This window comes from Meles meles, chromosome 4 (genome assembly GCF_922984935.1).
Source record: "Meles meles chromosome 4, mMelMel3.1 paternal haplotype, whole genome shotgun sequence".
NCBI lineage: Eukaryota > Metazoa > Chordata > Mammalia > Carnivora > Mustelidae > Meles > Meles meles.
Genome location: NC_060069.1, coordinates 30,825,244 through 30,840,192, shown reverse-complemented (window position 1 = coordinate 30,840,192; position 14,949 = coordinate 30,825,244). Strand labels below are relative to the sequence as shown.

The 14,949-nt window shown below is 56.2% G+C and overlaps 2 protein-coding genes across 3 annotated transcripts in view; one reads left to right on the top strand and one right to left on the bottom strand.

Moving 5' to 3' along the window:
• Positions 1-4,480, top strand: part of TTC21A (tetratricopeptide repeat domain 21A) — a 38,799-nt gene extending 34,319 nt beyond the window's left edge. For both annotated transcript variants that reach the window (XM_046002365.1, XM_046002364.1), the window contains one exon: positions 4,052-4,480. In XM_046002365.1, coding sequence (XP_045858321.1) covers positions 4,052-4,345 — 294 coding nt within the window. In that variant the 3' untranslated portion in view covers positions 4,346-4,480. The remainder of the gene's footprint in view (positions 1-4,051) is intronic.
• CSRNP1 (cysteine and serine rich nuclear protein 1) lies at positions 1,356-13,260 on the bottom strand. The gene is made up of 5 exons (XM_046002371.1): positions 13,106-13,260; positions 6,681-6,934; positions 4,488-4,747; positions 3,647-3,961; positions 1,356-3,563 (listed from the first exon to the last, which is right to left on the bottom strand). Exons 2-5 carry the CDS (start codon positions 6,892-6,894, stop codon positions 2,583-2,585), a joined length of 1,770 nt encoding a protein of 589 aa, XP_045858327.1. The 5' UTR covers positions 6,895-6,934; positions 13,106-13,260; the 3' UTR covers positions 1,356-2,582.
• Between the last annotated feature and the right edge of the window lie 1,689 nt (positions 13,261-14,949).

The following is a 14,949-nucleotide window of genomic DNA, read 5'->3' as shown; positions in this document are numbered from 1 at the left end:
CAGGATACTCTACCAGGAGAAACCTAAGACCTGGCTGTCTCTGGCTAAGCTGCTTACAGGGACAGGCTACCCATCACAGGTCAGGCACCAAGCTATGGATCCTCTCCTGACCATTGATGATGAGGCCATGTCCATGCATTTTCAGAAGTAAGAGACAGATACCCAAAGAGTGGCAGAACTGGCAGAGAAAGAGAGGATAAAACATAGAGATAGTGGCAGAAACATGAAAACAATAGGGAAGTCAAAAACATGCCCCAGGTACTGTCCTAAGTGCTGCGTATATGCGAACTGAATGAGCTTTTGAGACAACTGTGTTATTTGCACAGTATTGAGGATACCAAGACCCAGTGGTGGTAGATAGGCAGTGATTTGCCTAAGTCACCTTGCTAGGTAGGAGAGCTGGGATTTGAACCTGGTACTCTGGGTCTGTGCTCTTACCCAATAAGCCACAGAGATAAAGTAAGGAGAGCCCAGCACAGACCAAAAGGCAGAGAATCAGAGCCACATCTGGTCTCCTTACTTGGTCCTCCCTTCCAGCACTTTGTATACATCTTTATTCCTAAGGGAGAAGCTGAACTTGCTCCTCAGGCCCTAGGCTGGGAGTCCCCAGGGCAGGGTGCGGCCTGCTCCTTTGGCCTGCTGGGGACAGGTCAGACAGGTCTGGCTGGTCCAAATGGTTGAGGTCCTGCAGCAGGGCCTCAGCTGCTCAGCCTAAGAGGACTCTACCAGCGACATCCCACTGTCTGCCCTTAACTGGGGGTGGGGAGGGGGGGCTACATATTATATGATTCTAGGGATGGAAATGTCCAGGAGAGACAAATCCACAGAGGCAGAGAGCAGACTCCTTGCCAGGGGCTGGGGAAAGAGAGAAATGAGGGGTGACTGCTGATGGGTAAGGGGTTTCTTTTGGGGGCAATGAAAACATTCTAGAATTCAAGAGTAGTGACTGGGGCACAACTCTGTGCAAATACTGAAAATCACTGAACTGTACACTTTGAAAGAGTGAACGTTCTCTAGGCCAGGCCCCAAGCTCAGTGAGACCAGTGTTAAACAGCTGAGCAGAGAGCCGTCTCATAGGACTATACTGCCTCAGCTCACCACCACCCTGGGAGACCACTGGAGAGAGATGGGCTAGTGGGAAGGGAAAACTGCTCTGCCTGGCAACCTCCCAGTGGGCTTCCTGTCTCCAAGGTGAGAGGCTTGCATGGGAGGAGGCCCACTGAGTTGTGGCCCTCACTCCTACCCCAACATAGCCTGAGTTCACACCATCCTGCGGGGACCCCTCTCCCTCCCCCCACACTACCTCCCAAGGGTATACCACCCCCATCTCCCAGTCCCACAAACACAGACCACAGTTTAAAAATAGAGCCTCTTTATTGGTACCTGTAAGCTCAGGTACAAGGTGTTCCCACAAGCACACAGGCTGGCAAGGCCTCCTGGGCAAGGCGGCAGGCCCAGAGCCCGGGCTTCTTGGCACAGACATAGAGAAAAATGAATAAATTATAGTTCTGACACTCAAGGACGATACAGAAATTAGGATGCAAAACTCAACATCAGCAAACAAAGGGCATAAAAGCCGAAAGGGCCACTCCTCACCCAAGCCAACTGGCTTTAGGGCATGGACAGGTGGCTGGGGCTGACATGCAGTGCCCAGAAAGCCCTGAGATAGTCGTCAGGAGCGTGCTGTGGCCCCGAGGCTAGTCCCTCGCCCCCTCTGGGCTTCCTGCTTCCCTTCTACATTAGTGGGCCCAGAATAAAGCCTGTGGCCTTTGGGGAGGAAGACCATGAGGCAGAGGACAGGAAGCAGTGGGGGCTGTGTGGAGGCAGAAGCAGGTTTTGGTCACGGTTGGCCTGGCCAGCCCAGCGCAGCCCAGCCCAACCCCCTACCTAGAGGCTGTCCCCAGCCACTTGCCTCTCATGACCAGGCTGCTGCTGCAGTAGACCATCGGCACCCAATCCACACCTGGTTTGTACCAAAGCCCAGGCAGGGTAGGGGATGCACGACAAGGCAGAAGGGGCTCGCAGGGTTCTGTGCCCTACCCCAACTCCAGCACTGCCCACCGGCCAGAGGGGAGAAGCCTATGCCTTCTAGTCTCCAAATAAATTATGGAAATAAATTACAGTCTTCACAGTCCAGAAAATATAGCCACCCGTGGGTCTGGGGCTCAGGGTGGCAGGAGAAGCCATTAGAAGTGGCAGATTTCAGCCCTGTCTTGTTCAGGATAGGGAACGTCACACGAGACCGGAAAGGGGTCTGCGAAGCTCCAGGGGAGCCGTATTTCCTCCTGTTCCTGGCACACACCATGGAAAGTGGAAGAAGAGACTGTGTGGGTTCGGGGGGGGGGGGGTGTGTGGTGGTGGGGCCAGGTGGCTGACAGGGAAAAGCCCCCTCCCTGCCCTCTCTTCAGCACAGAAGAAGTTACAAAAATAAATAAGTCAATCCAGAGTGTTGCACAAAACTCAGGAGTGCCCGTATGGATGAGCCAGCCAACGGGAAAACCCTTAACATACAGACCTCAGGGAGCCCCCAAATAACAAAGCAGCAACAGGGCTCTTGGGACCATGAAAAGGTCCCCTGGTCCTTACACAAGCACAGGCTCCACCAGGGGCGCTGGGGCCGGGTCCTCAAACAACTGGCTGTCCATGAAGGGTGCCGGGGCCTCAGTGGCGGAGTCCGCCAAGCCCACAAGGGACTCCAGGAAGCAAGCGCCGGTGTCCCCTGCTGGAGAATAGGCAGGCAGGGGGAAGAAGGGGGCCTCCGGGTTGTCCAGGCTGTCAGACACCTTCCGGGAGGTGTAGTGAGGCCCCAGACTATAGTCTGGCAGGGCCTGGAGCAGCTCGAAGGAGTCGCAGGAAGACAAGCTGAGGTCCACAGAGTTGCTCTGGCCAGCATCTGAGCTGGGCAGCACTGAGGCACCAGGGAAGCTGCCTTCTCCCAACCCTTCAAGGCCACTGTTCAGGAAGAAGCTGGCATCCAGGTTGGCGTTTTCATCCAGGATGCCTGACGTGAGGCTAGAGCTGGAATAGCTGTGGGTCCAGCTGGCCAGGCCACCGGGCTCACCAGTACCAAAGATATCAGCTGGGTGGAAGCAGCTGAGGTTGTCCAGGCTCCCCACCCCCCCTTCCTCTTCCTCCTCCTCCTCCCCTCCCAGGTCAGAGTCACTGAGACTCAGGACCCGGGCCAGGCTGTCATCATCCATGTCCGGCTGGAAGCCAGGGCCAGGCAGGGCTGGGTGGGTGGTGCCGCTCGGGGCCTCGCTGGTGCCGGAAGCCGTGGAGGAGTCAGTCATGTCGCTGCTACAGCTGTTGTCTCCCAGCTCGCTGCTCACAGGGGGCTTGGCCAGCGGGAAAGCGGGGGCCAGGACCTGCTCACCAGGGCTGGCTGGGCTGTCCTGGCTGGGATCCTCCAGCTCCCCCAGGCTCTCGGCCCCCTGCTCCAGCTGCAGGCGGGTGAGGGTGTGGAGGAAATGGGTCTGCACGCGGGCCTGATTAAATTCTACACGGCCCTTGGGGTTCTCGCAGCCCTCCCTGCAGCAGCCGCAGGGGAATGCAGTGTGGTCCATCTGCAGAGAGAGCAGAGCATGAGTGAGGATCCTGCGGAGCCCAGAGAAACCCCCGAGCTCAGGTTCCCCTTCCCAGCCCGTACCTGGCACTTGATGCCCGCCAGACTGCAGCTGCAGGTCTCGGGGTCACAGACCCGATCACAACGACAGCCACAGTCCTCTCGGGACTGGCGCAGAGCCTGCAGCTCCCGCTTCTCCTCGCGATCAATCCTCCGCACACCAGCAGCCCGCAGCAGAGCCCGCCGTCGCCGGGCTGGGTAGGGCTGTAGGAACGTCATCTCCTCCAACCGGCCACCTGCCACGGCCACGGCCAAGTCCTCTTCCACAGAGGCATCATCAATGGCGTCCACTGTGAGTGGCAGGCTAGCCTCCGTCTCAGGCACCCCGGTCTCTGCAAGCTGTACCACAGCAGAGAAGGAGGATGTGAGAGACAAGACAGGGGTCTTGGCCCCCACCACCACCAGTCACTGGACAAATGTTCCCCACAGGCTTATTCTGGGCTGAGCACCATGGATACCACAGTGAATGTGAATGCCAACAACACTGCCCTCGGGGCACTGGCAAAGAGAGTTCCTGTTCCTGTCATTTCCGCAGTTCCTGGACAAGCCCCCAGCCTCCCTCCACAGCCAGCCCGACACCCCCACCCCCATGTCACATCAACTTCCCATCCCTCACATGGCAAGGTCAGACAGCTTCAGGCACCATGCCCCCAGCCACTACAGCCAACACAGGTCCTTCCACACCCTACTCTGTCTGCAGATCATTTAGGTAACAGGCCCTGATGGAGCAATACTGGCCCCAGAGGGCTCTTTCCCTAAATACATAATGAGCATACTGGCTCCCACCCTGGAAGCCCCTCCCCTCTAAGGCTAGGACTTCAGAAGCCAGCCAAGGGCCCCTGTGATGGAGAGGGGTCTCCCCTACCTTCCACCGGAGCGCCTCCAGCTTCTCCTCCTTCAAGCGTAGGCGCAGCTTCTCACGCCGTGCCCGGGCTTGCTCCTGGGCGAACTCAGCCAAGGAAAAGCGGTGGCAGGCACTGTGGCGAGGGGCCATACCCAGAGTGCAGCCACCACGGCTGGGCACACTGGTGAAGCCCTGGCACCGTGGAAAGTAGAAGACGGTGATGCCATCAAAGGCGACACGGCCTGGCCGCTTCCGGGGAGCCCGCTTCAGGATGGACAGGGCTGGAAGGCACAGAAGGAAGGGACAGGACATTAGTTCTCTGTGAGGCTCAGCAAACCTCCAGAAAGACGGTACTGAATGACCTTTCCTCTCACATCCTGCTTTGACCTCCCACCCCAAGAAAAAAAGAAATGGATCTGAATTTAGGAACTAGCCTGGCTGGGATTAGAGCTGATAAAATTGAATGCCCCTCCTAGGTCAACATGGGCTTACTATTACTTACCAGTCCAAATGAGACTGTGAGATTAAACACCTCTGTCATCTTTATTAGTCATTTATAGTTTCCTTAGGTAGTTTTCTATAGTTTTTTTATTGATTTGTAGGAGCTCTTTATATATGATATTAAAGACACTGATCATCTGTCTAAGCTATCTGCAAATACTTGTCTTTTATTTTTGTTCAAGGCATTTTACAAAATAACTTCTAAGGCCATGTAATTAAAAAGATATTGACCAGGACGCCTGGGTGGCTCAGTTGGTTGGACAACTGCCTTCGGCTCAGGTCATGATCCCAGAGTCCCGGGATCGAGTCCCACATCGGGCTCCCAGCTCCACGGGGAGTCTGCTTCTCTCTCTGACCTTCTCCTCGCTCATGCTCTCTCTCTCACTGTCTCTCTCTCAAATAAATAAAATCTTAAAAAAAAAAAAATATATTGACCTTTTCCTTAGTTTCTTGCATTTTGCAACAGGAACTGCCTTCCTAAGTTACGGATTGTATACTGATTAGTAAGATATTTGGTATATTCTATACAAATATTGGTATACTATTGCTTTTAATTGAACCATAAGTAGTGCCTTAGAACAGCTGAATGAATACTGGCAACTGCATGTATTTCAACTTACTATTTTGCCTGTCCCAATCCAATACATAGAATTCTTATTCTCTCTGCAAACTGAACTGGGTAGCACTTACTGAACAATGGTAACTACTAGTGCTGACAGCATCCTCATCTTGTCCCTTAGTGGGACGGCTTCCAGTATGTTCTCACTGACAGGAATGCCAGCTTCGGGGCTGAGACACAGATTTTTAATCATTTAAGGTAGACCTCACTTATTACTATTTTACCAAGGGCCTTATCTAGAAGGAACATGACATTTTATCAAGTGTTTTTCAGCATCCACAGTGGCTCTCTTATTTTTCTTCCTCTGACATAGTCACTGGGTAAACTCTAAGACTGGATTTTATAAATATTAAACCATTCTTATATTGCCAGAATAAATCCAGTTTAGTCAACATGCTGTTAGGTTTTATGTGCTAAAAATCACTCTTTTTCTATGTACAATACACAGATACATATACTAGTACATAAACAAAGACATCATACCCAGGGATTAAAATGTCACTGCAGTAATAATTAGGAAAAATGTGTCTAAAAAGGTTCCCTGGGGTTGGGGGCAGCAATAATGGAAAACAAAATCGAGGAATACTGCATTGGGGCTCTTTGTCATTTTGAAATCAGAATGATGCCAGCTTGAAAAGTAACTGGGGATGAAACCTTTCCACTATGTTCAGGCAAAGCCAAACGGCATTTTGACAGGAGAGGGACCGGCCTGACAGGCCCCACCGTAGAGTGTGGGGCGTGGGACTCTAGTGGTTCAGTTGGTAGGACAGGGTGTGCAAGCTGGAGAAACGAAACTGGAACGTAAGGGAGGAACTGGAGCCAGAGGGCCCCAGGGCGACTCTGAGGAGCTCCGTCCTGACCTGCAGGACTTCTAAGCAGGGACTCCTGAGGTCGAAGTTGAATCGAGCTGGGCCCAGGTGCCTCTGGACAGTGGGCATTCCCCAGTGACCACTGCATTATGGGAAGTGGCCAAGGTGGAGAGCCAAAGCTATTGGGACACGACCTCCAGAGGCCAGAATGGCTTTGTCAGGGGCCTCCCAATTTCATCTTCAGGAAGGGAGGGGTGTGGTGGTTCCCAGGAGAGGGGGACTCACGGGGGAAACTCCGGGGGCCACAGAAGTCACGGTCAGGCAAAGGCAACTGATCCCAGGGGCCCTCCTCATCAGAATCCCAGGCGGGGGAGACTGACGAGCTTGGAGAGCAGGAGAGAGAATGATGGCCCGAGGAGGACAAAGAGGAGGAGGATGAGCAGAGTGAGGAGTCATCCTCATCCAGCTGGTCGAACTTCCTCTTCAGTGGCCCAGTCATGGTGGGGCAGGGGGTACTCTGGGGTCCGCACACTGACAGCCTGGAATGCAAAGGAGAAACCTCTGGGTGGCAGGCCTGCAGACAGGCGGCGGCTGCTCAGTCTCGATCAACTCCCCCTTACCCTCCAAGGTGTCCTAGGCCTCCCCCTTGGCTCTGCATGCAGGGGGACGGCTTCAAGAGGCTTCCTGCCGCAGGCAGAGTACAGAGGTCCAAACCCTCCTCCTGGCACTTGCAGATTCCCACCATCTCTGCCCAAAATCCTTCCCAGGACACCAGTGGGAACCTTCCCCACTACCTCCTACAACCCACCTACACACATGCATTCACCAGACCAACAGATGGACCAACAGACCTCAGCCGGGCCTCGTTCATTCCCCGACAGGAATCCTGGGGGCTGACTCACTGGCTGGGTGATTCACGCGGCTCGCATCTGTGTGCCTTTGTGTGTGTGAGGCCGTCTGCCACAGCCTGCACAGCCCTGTACGGTGGCTCTCCTTCCCCCTCCCTCCTCCACCACCACCCCCAAACACCCCCCCAGATATACCACCCCATGCGTGGGCGCGTGCGCACACACACACACTCTGTCTCTCTCCTTCTGTCTCTGGGGCCAGGCTGACCAGGGCACTCCGGGAAACAGGCTGCCTTCCACACTGGCCCCGATTTCCAGACACAGGACTTTCCGGAGCCCCTCCTCTCCCGTGACAGAGCCACTCAGACTTTCCCTCAGAAACCCCCGCCCCACAGAAGTCCCCTGCTTCCAGGCCTGGCTGTGCTTTATGTGTCTCTAACAACTCCTGTTTGATCTTAAAAATGCATCTACATCTTGCCTCAACTCCAACATCTAGCTCTGTTTGTTTGAATTAACTTCCTATGGAAAATTATTTTTTTCCTCTCAAAACACACACACACACACACACACACACACACACACACACACACACAAAACAACAACTCTTAGTGAAACTGACCAATCAAGATGACATCCCACTGTCTCCTGTTTGTAGCTTGGTGACTTGGGGGTACCTTAGGACACAGCTTACTGTGTCTCCCCTTTAAGGGTCTCAGCCCTTGGAGCAGGGCAACCGGAGCCTCCCACAGCCTGGCTGGCCTCGGCTAAGGGGAGTGGAATCGGGGCTCCCACCCCTAAATGCCTTCGCTATCCCTGGGAATCCCCAAAGGACTCAGTCCTAAGGGCTGAGCTACCTTGTCTCTCTGTGTCCTACAGGGCTCAGGCCTGGGCCCCAGGAGGTCACCAGGAGGAAGGGGAAACGGTGCAGAGGCCCTAGTGCTGGGGAACCCCTCCCCCACTGCCATCACAGGAAATGAGAACAGGAAAAACCAACCAGAAAGCTGGCGATCTCCTCTCCTCAGGTGTCCTTTCTAAACCTTGTCCTCCTTTGTCCCCCTTTGCCAAGCCTAGGACAGAGTCTCTGGATCCTAGAGCTAGATAGTAGGTGCGAGGTCAGTAGACTTACTGGATAAAATTCATCCTGAGCACAGCCTCTCCCCACATACAAGAGAGAAGCAAGAGAAACTCCCCTCCTTGCTAACCCTTCACACTGGGCCAGGGGAAGAGAACGCACAGGTGCTTCCGGGGACTTCTCAGCGGGTAGTTTCTCAGGCTTGGCCCCCCCCGCAACCCCCCCAAAACCACAAACAAAAACAACCCAGCTCCCAGCTGACCTGCAGGCTCTCCTAGGAGTTGGGGGAACTCATGACCCAGAGCCAGGCGCACACACACATACCCTGCCCCTACCAGCCCTGTGGGGAGACCCCATCATCCTCTCCCAAACTCCAGATGCTGTCCATAGGGTGCTGAATGCCTCATCATACGCCCAAGCCCAAGGCCCACCCACCGCCAAAACCAAATGCCCACTTTGTATCTCTGCCTGGCTGTCCCTAAGAAACATAAAATTCCATAGGCCCCAAATCGAACCTCTTGTCTCTGTTCCCCACCCCCAACCTGTGCCATCTGTTCCTCTTCCTGTGTTCCCTATCTTAGTAACGGCACTGCCACCCACCCAGTTACTCAAGCCAGAAACCTGCAGCCATCCTCAACAACTCCTTCCTCCCTCTCCCTCTGGCCACATCCAAGCCCCCAGTCCTGCAAGCACACAGTAGCTCACTTAACGCACACAAGGCTAGGCAGAGACAGTGGGGACTGGGGAGGCCATCAGCATAGCATTAAGAACCTTGGCTCCAGAACCAGACTGCCTGCACGGGAACCCTGGTTTGGCTATTACTTGGCTGCGTGACCCCGGTCAAGGTCCTTAAGCTCTCAGTGTCTCCAATTCTTTGTCTTAAAACCTCACAGGGTTGGGAGGTTTACAAGAATCAATACATGTCAAGTTCTTAGGACAGTGGTAAGTGCTGAGTGAACATGGCATTCTACACTGTGGGAAAAAGGAGCTCCTGGATACAACATGTGAATCTCAATGATGTCATGCGGAATGAGAGAAGCCAGATGTAAGAATACATGTGAATGAAGTTTAAGGAAACGCAAACCCAATCAGTGAGGTGTTTGATATGCACTGGGAGCCTGGGGACTTCACACTGCTGGGTGAGTGGGTTTCTTGAAATGTTCTGTGTTACCTGGCTGGTGGTTCCACAAATGTCTAAAACTAAAAATTCATCTAGCTGTACACATAGAATTCATATGCTTTATGCATTTCATGTATGGCTCCTTCAATTTTAAGTTTATTACCTTATGTCTCTGTCCCCACTGCTACTGTCAACGTCCCCTGCCTCTGCTTCTGCTATCCCCCTGCAGCCAGAGTGATCTTCCTAAAGATCTCTGCTTGCCATCCTCATGCTTAGGAAAGCTGGGCCTTAGGATCAAGCCTAGAATTCCGGGAGAGGCTGAAGCAGGCCTGGCTGCTGCCTCCCCCTTTCCCTCACTATATTCCAGCTGAACTTGCAGTTCCCCTAATTGCCATGACCTGCCCGCCTCCTGGCCTTTGCACAAGCTGGAACCCAGCCTACTCTCCTTTAACAGTCATTTCCAAGATGGCCTCCCTGAAACCCCTATTTCTCACTCTTCACTACATGCCTCTCTGGGCTCCCACGGGCTCTGGGAATCCCCTACCCCCACCCTTCTCTCAAAGCCTTGCTGTGGCCTCACTGTCTTTCCCTCACACCAGGCAGAGGGCCTCTCTGCCTGGCCATCCCTGTACCCAAGCTTAGAGCAGAGTCTGGCACAGAGAAGGCACCTAAGGACCAGCAGAGGTGGACCTCAGTGCGACTTCCTGATCCTGTCAGTTAGTCTGGGGGTACACACGTGCAGACCAGAGATCTGCCTTTACTGGAGCCACAGGAGGGGGTGGCTCTGAGGGTAGGAAGCTCAGGCTGCCGTCAGATGCCAACACAGGCATCTCAGGAGACACCCTGTTCCCCAGAAGTAAACAAATAGATACCAAGCAAGCAGATTTAAGCCAGACACCCTGGCTCTGCCTAAGGCATGTCTACAGAATGGGAATTTAAGGTGAAGGTGTTATAAATGTCAGGAAAAACAGGGACACAGGGAAGCTACAGCCATGCTGCAGGTTCTAGTGGTGAACCCCAGCAGGATCTGCAGACCTAGAGCATAATGAGAACTAGCTCTTCCCTGATACTCCTCTGGGGTGGAGGGAGAAGGAGCAGCCCTTGGGTCTTGTGCTTCTCTGTCCCACCTGGGAATCCAGAGGCCAAGAAGCAGAGATGAGAAAAAGCCTCAGCCAGAGAGAAGGACAGGCCAAGTCAGAAAAAGGAATGAAAGATAGTGAAAGACTCCAAGAAAAGTGTCAGACAGTGAGTCAGAGGAGTGGGGAGGGGCCCTCAGCAGCTACCCAGGAATCAAAATCCCAACCATGGCTCAGTTCCCAGGGTGAACACGGCCCCCTCCTAGGGTCCTGGAGGAAGGAAAAGCAATTCCCAAGAGTTGGCTCGGACAGAAATGCCACACACACCCCAGAGGAGCCCCAGAGACAAGCCCTGAATCAAAGAGAGCGAGGCTTCTTCCGGGATCTGCCTGGGCCCTGAGATCAGGCCACCGTCCTGTCACCACACACAGGAGTGGGACAGCTAGGATGAAGGGGTGAGACTTCCCCACTCGACTACTCCCAACCGTCTACACACTCAGACCATACTGTGAATCCCAGGAAGGTCCCCTCACCCCGGGGCACCAGGCAAACAAAGGCTCTCTGGTGGCCAGGGGAATATCTCAAGGCCTCTGGGAAATCACATCGACTCCTTTCTGCAGCTCAGCAGTCCTCCTGTCCCAGCTCCCCACCAGAGCTGATACTGGGGAGAGAGCACCTTCAGCTGCCTCCATCCTCCTCCGGGAATCTGAAGAATGTGTCCTTTAACCTCAGATCCCCAGGCCCTGGTCAAGCCAGCTCCCCCCAGCACCTGGGGTCACATGACTCCAGACTCTCAGGAACTACTTCCTGGGACAAGGAAAAGACACCTCTGAGTACCTCTGGCCCCCACTGGCATTGGCTAGAAAAACACTCTGGGCAGCAGCAGAGAGAGGGCAGACAGGAAGCCTTAGCCTACCCCTTCCCCCCATCTCTCAGAAAGTGATCCTGGGGGAGGGCACAGTTCCTCAGCCTTGGCCTCCAAGGCCTGACACTGGGTAGGTGCCAAATGTTTGCTGCCTACAGGAGGCCAACTGCTCCTGCAGAAGGGAAATTGCACCTGACAGCAACTGCTTCCTCCAGCTAAGCAAGGCCTCCTTCATTCTCATTCATTCAACAAATATGGAGCTCTCACGGCATGCCAAGCACTGTGTCAGGCACTTGGGCCGACAGGGAACAAGACCCACACTAGGGTTGCACTCTTGCAGCTTTGAATTTAGGAACAAGGAGTATAGTTACAAAACTTTGGTGAGTGCTGGGATGGCAGGTGGGAGGGGTGGGAAAGGACGGGGAAAGCTGAGGGTAAAAAGAATCTCTAGGAGGAAAAGAGGTAGAAAGTTCCAGAGGGGCACAGCAGGAGAAAGCTAGCCAGAATGGTGAGGGGGAGGGGCGTCCTGGGACAGGTTTCGAGAGCCAGGGCTGACAGGGCAGGCTTTAGCCTGAGGGCCCTGGAAGCCACAGAAGGGTTTAAGTAGGGAGTGACAATACCAGATTTGCATTTTAAAAAGATGGCTCAGTCCCGGACCAGAGGGGGGGGTGTGACTAGTTGGCCCCGGGCCAGGGTTAGGTGAGTGATGACAGGACAGGGAAGGCAAAGGAGAAAGGGGACTAGACTTGCGGACTTCCGGATGAGACAGAGGAGGGTGCTGATGTCAAGGACTGGGGGGCGAGCGGAGGAGGCCTGCTCCAGAGGGCTGTGAGACATCTGAGTGGAGGTGTGGGGTGGGCAGTGGAGCCGGGGAGGGCTCCTCGGTGTCAGGAGTGTGGGCTCTGTGTGTGACTGTGCCAGAGAGCTGGGGTGACTAAGTGTGTGAGGGCTGCTGTGGTGGGGACATTCAAGGGTGCGAGTCTGTGGAAGGGCCCCCAGGGAGGGGAAACTGAGGACCGGGAGGAAGTACGTGCTGGAGAGGGGAGAAGTGCGTGGGAGAGAGCCTACGTGTGCCCGCGGGTGTCCGGTGGGGCTGCTGCGCCCGTGACTCACAGCGGCGGCCTCTGCGTGTGACGGTGACTGACAAACAGGTGAGCGTACGACACAATCCCTCCTCCCTCCCTCCCTCCTGCCGGGGTCCGTGACTCACGAAGCCTCACTCCTCCTCGATCTTCCCTCCACTCCCTCCCTGACCCCCGCCGGCCGGGGGCGCCAGGCACGCGCCGCAGCCCGCCCCCGGTGAGGGGGGGAGCCCGAGGAGGAAGGCGACAAATGTCACCTGCTCCGGCCACGCGAGGAACTTCTGAAAAGTTCTCTGGCAACTGGGTCAAAAGGAAACTCCTGTGGACGCGCACACCCCGTCACCCCGCCACCAGCGCCAATCTCCGCTCGGCCGCCACCCGCACCGGGCTCGGGGCGCCGCGACTTCTCGGGGGTACCGGCGGCGGCGCGGGGGAGGGGAGCGGAAAACCTGCCACTCTCTCCTCTCCGCCTCCCCTCCCCGGACGCCGGCCGGCCGCGCGCAGTCAGGGGCCGAGCCGGGCCGTCCCCGCCCCGGCGCCAGGGATTGAGGAGCAAGTGGCAGGGGCCGGAGGGGCGCAGCCCCCCGCGCGGGACGCCCCCTCCCCAAGGTCCCGGCCAGCCGGGCCCGCAGCCCCTCGGCGCTCACCTGCGATCCGGGAGCTCGCCCGGGACACCGACGCGATCCGCGTCCCGGCCGGGTACGGCCCCCGCGCCGCGACCCCGTGTGCGCTCGGCCGGGCAGCCGTCTGCCCAGCCGCCCCTCTGGCTCTGCGCGTCCGGCAGCGGCGGCGGCGGCGGGAGACTGGCTGCGCCCGGCCCCGCCCGCCGCTCCGCCCTCCTCGTCAGTGGAAAACTCCGGGGCTCGCAGCGCTGACGCACGCCCGGCCTCCCGCCAGGCCGCCCGGCAGCCCCGCCCCGGAGGCGCCACCTCCCCCCGCCCCGAGCCCGGCGAAGCGGCCCGCGGGGCCTCCCTGCGGACTCTGACCCCGCGCGGGCGCCGGGACCAACCTGCGCCCTCAGTCGCCCTCGCCCGTCCCCCTCCCACAGGTTCTTGAAGTCGCCGACGCTCCCAACCGGCAGAGCGGGGTCGAAGAGATCCCCCACCTCGCAACACGGCCCCCGTTCGCGGATGGGTAGACTGAGGCCCGGAGCAGAGCGGAGCGTCCGGAAGGCCACCCGGCGACGGTGGCAGAGCCGAGGCCTCCTCTAGGCTTTCACCCCCACCCTGCCCGAGGCAGTTGCTGTCATCCAATCTAAACGTCCTTCCTCAGCGCCCTCCTTACCACCCACCCCCAGATCCGCCTGAAAAATAAACTGTGACTGGAGAGGAACCTGGGCAGGGAGAAAGGGGGACCGGGGGGCGGGGGGAGGTCATCTGTGGGCCTGACCTTCACCTCTGCCCATTGGTCAGAGACCCTGCAGAAGCCCTGAGCTGGGAGTTCCTGGAAACAGCTCCCCCCTACCCACTCCCTCCCTATACCTCCTAAAAAAAAAAGAGAGAGAGAGAGAGCGCGCGCGCGCGAGACAGAGAGATGTCTTCCAAGCCAGACACCCTGGCCACTCAAAATGGCCCACTGCCTTCTCTACTCCGGCCAAGGCCTTTCCTGACTAGGGGCCAGCTCTCCCTGATTACTGCACAGGGGAAAGTGTGTGCATGCCCCGGCAGCGATCCCTGGCCAGGAGACCATCCTCTGCCCTTCTCCCCAACCTCAGATCAGACCTTACCCAGCACACATGTCCCTTGAGCGTTTCTACCTTCACGCTTTTGCTACACAGCGTTCCTCTCGCCTGGAATGCCTGTCTACCTTCTCGCTGCTTACCAGAATCTCATCGCCTTTAAGGTCTCAACTTGCGCTGCCTCCTCCAGGGAGCCTTCGTGGGAGCTTGACCCTCCCCCTCCCAGTCCTGCTCCCGCTGCATTCTGGGTTTTTCTCTGACTGTCCTAGATGAATGCTCTCACTGACTAGCCCAACCCTCAGGATTCCTTTCTACCTTCCCCCAGGTGGGGGGTGGGGGTGACCTCTCCAGCATGGATGGCTCTGGGCTGGAGATGATGGTGAGGGCCCCTGAGCCACAGGTGCTTATGTAGAGCCAACCAGAAGGGGTCTGCCTGCCCTTCACCTTTCCAGGGAAGAAAAATAGGAGGAAAGCAGGTTGGAGGAAGCTACAGCTCTTGCCCTTGCTGTATGTATGGAGTGTGTATGTCTGGGGGACCTGTAGGGACAGGTATCTGGCAGCTGGAGCCAAGCTTCCAGTGACTTCCCAGTGTCCTCAAATGAAGTCTCAACTCTTTGGGGCCTACAAAGCCCAAATAATCTGGCCCTTGCCCACCTTTGCAGCCTTACCACGCTCTCCTTATGCTCCCAACCCCCACTCCCCTGTTCCATTTCAGTGTCTGTAATAGGTATACGTGTCTTTTTATTTATACCCTATACATGTAATATTGGTACAGCTGTATGTAGCTTTAAATTACTTGTGAGGTATTCTGTT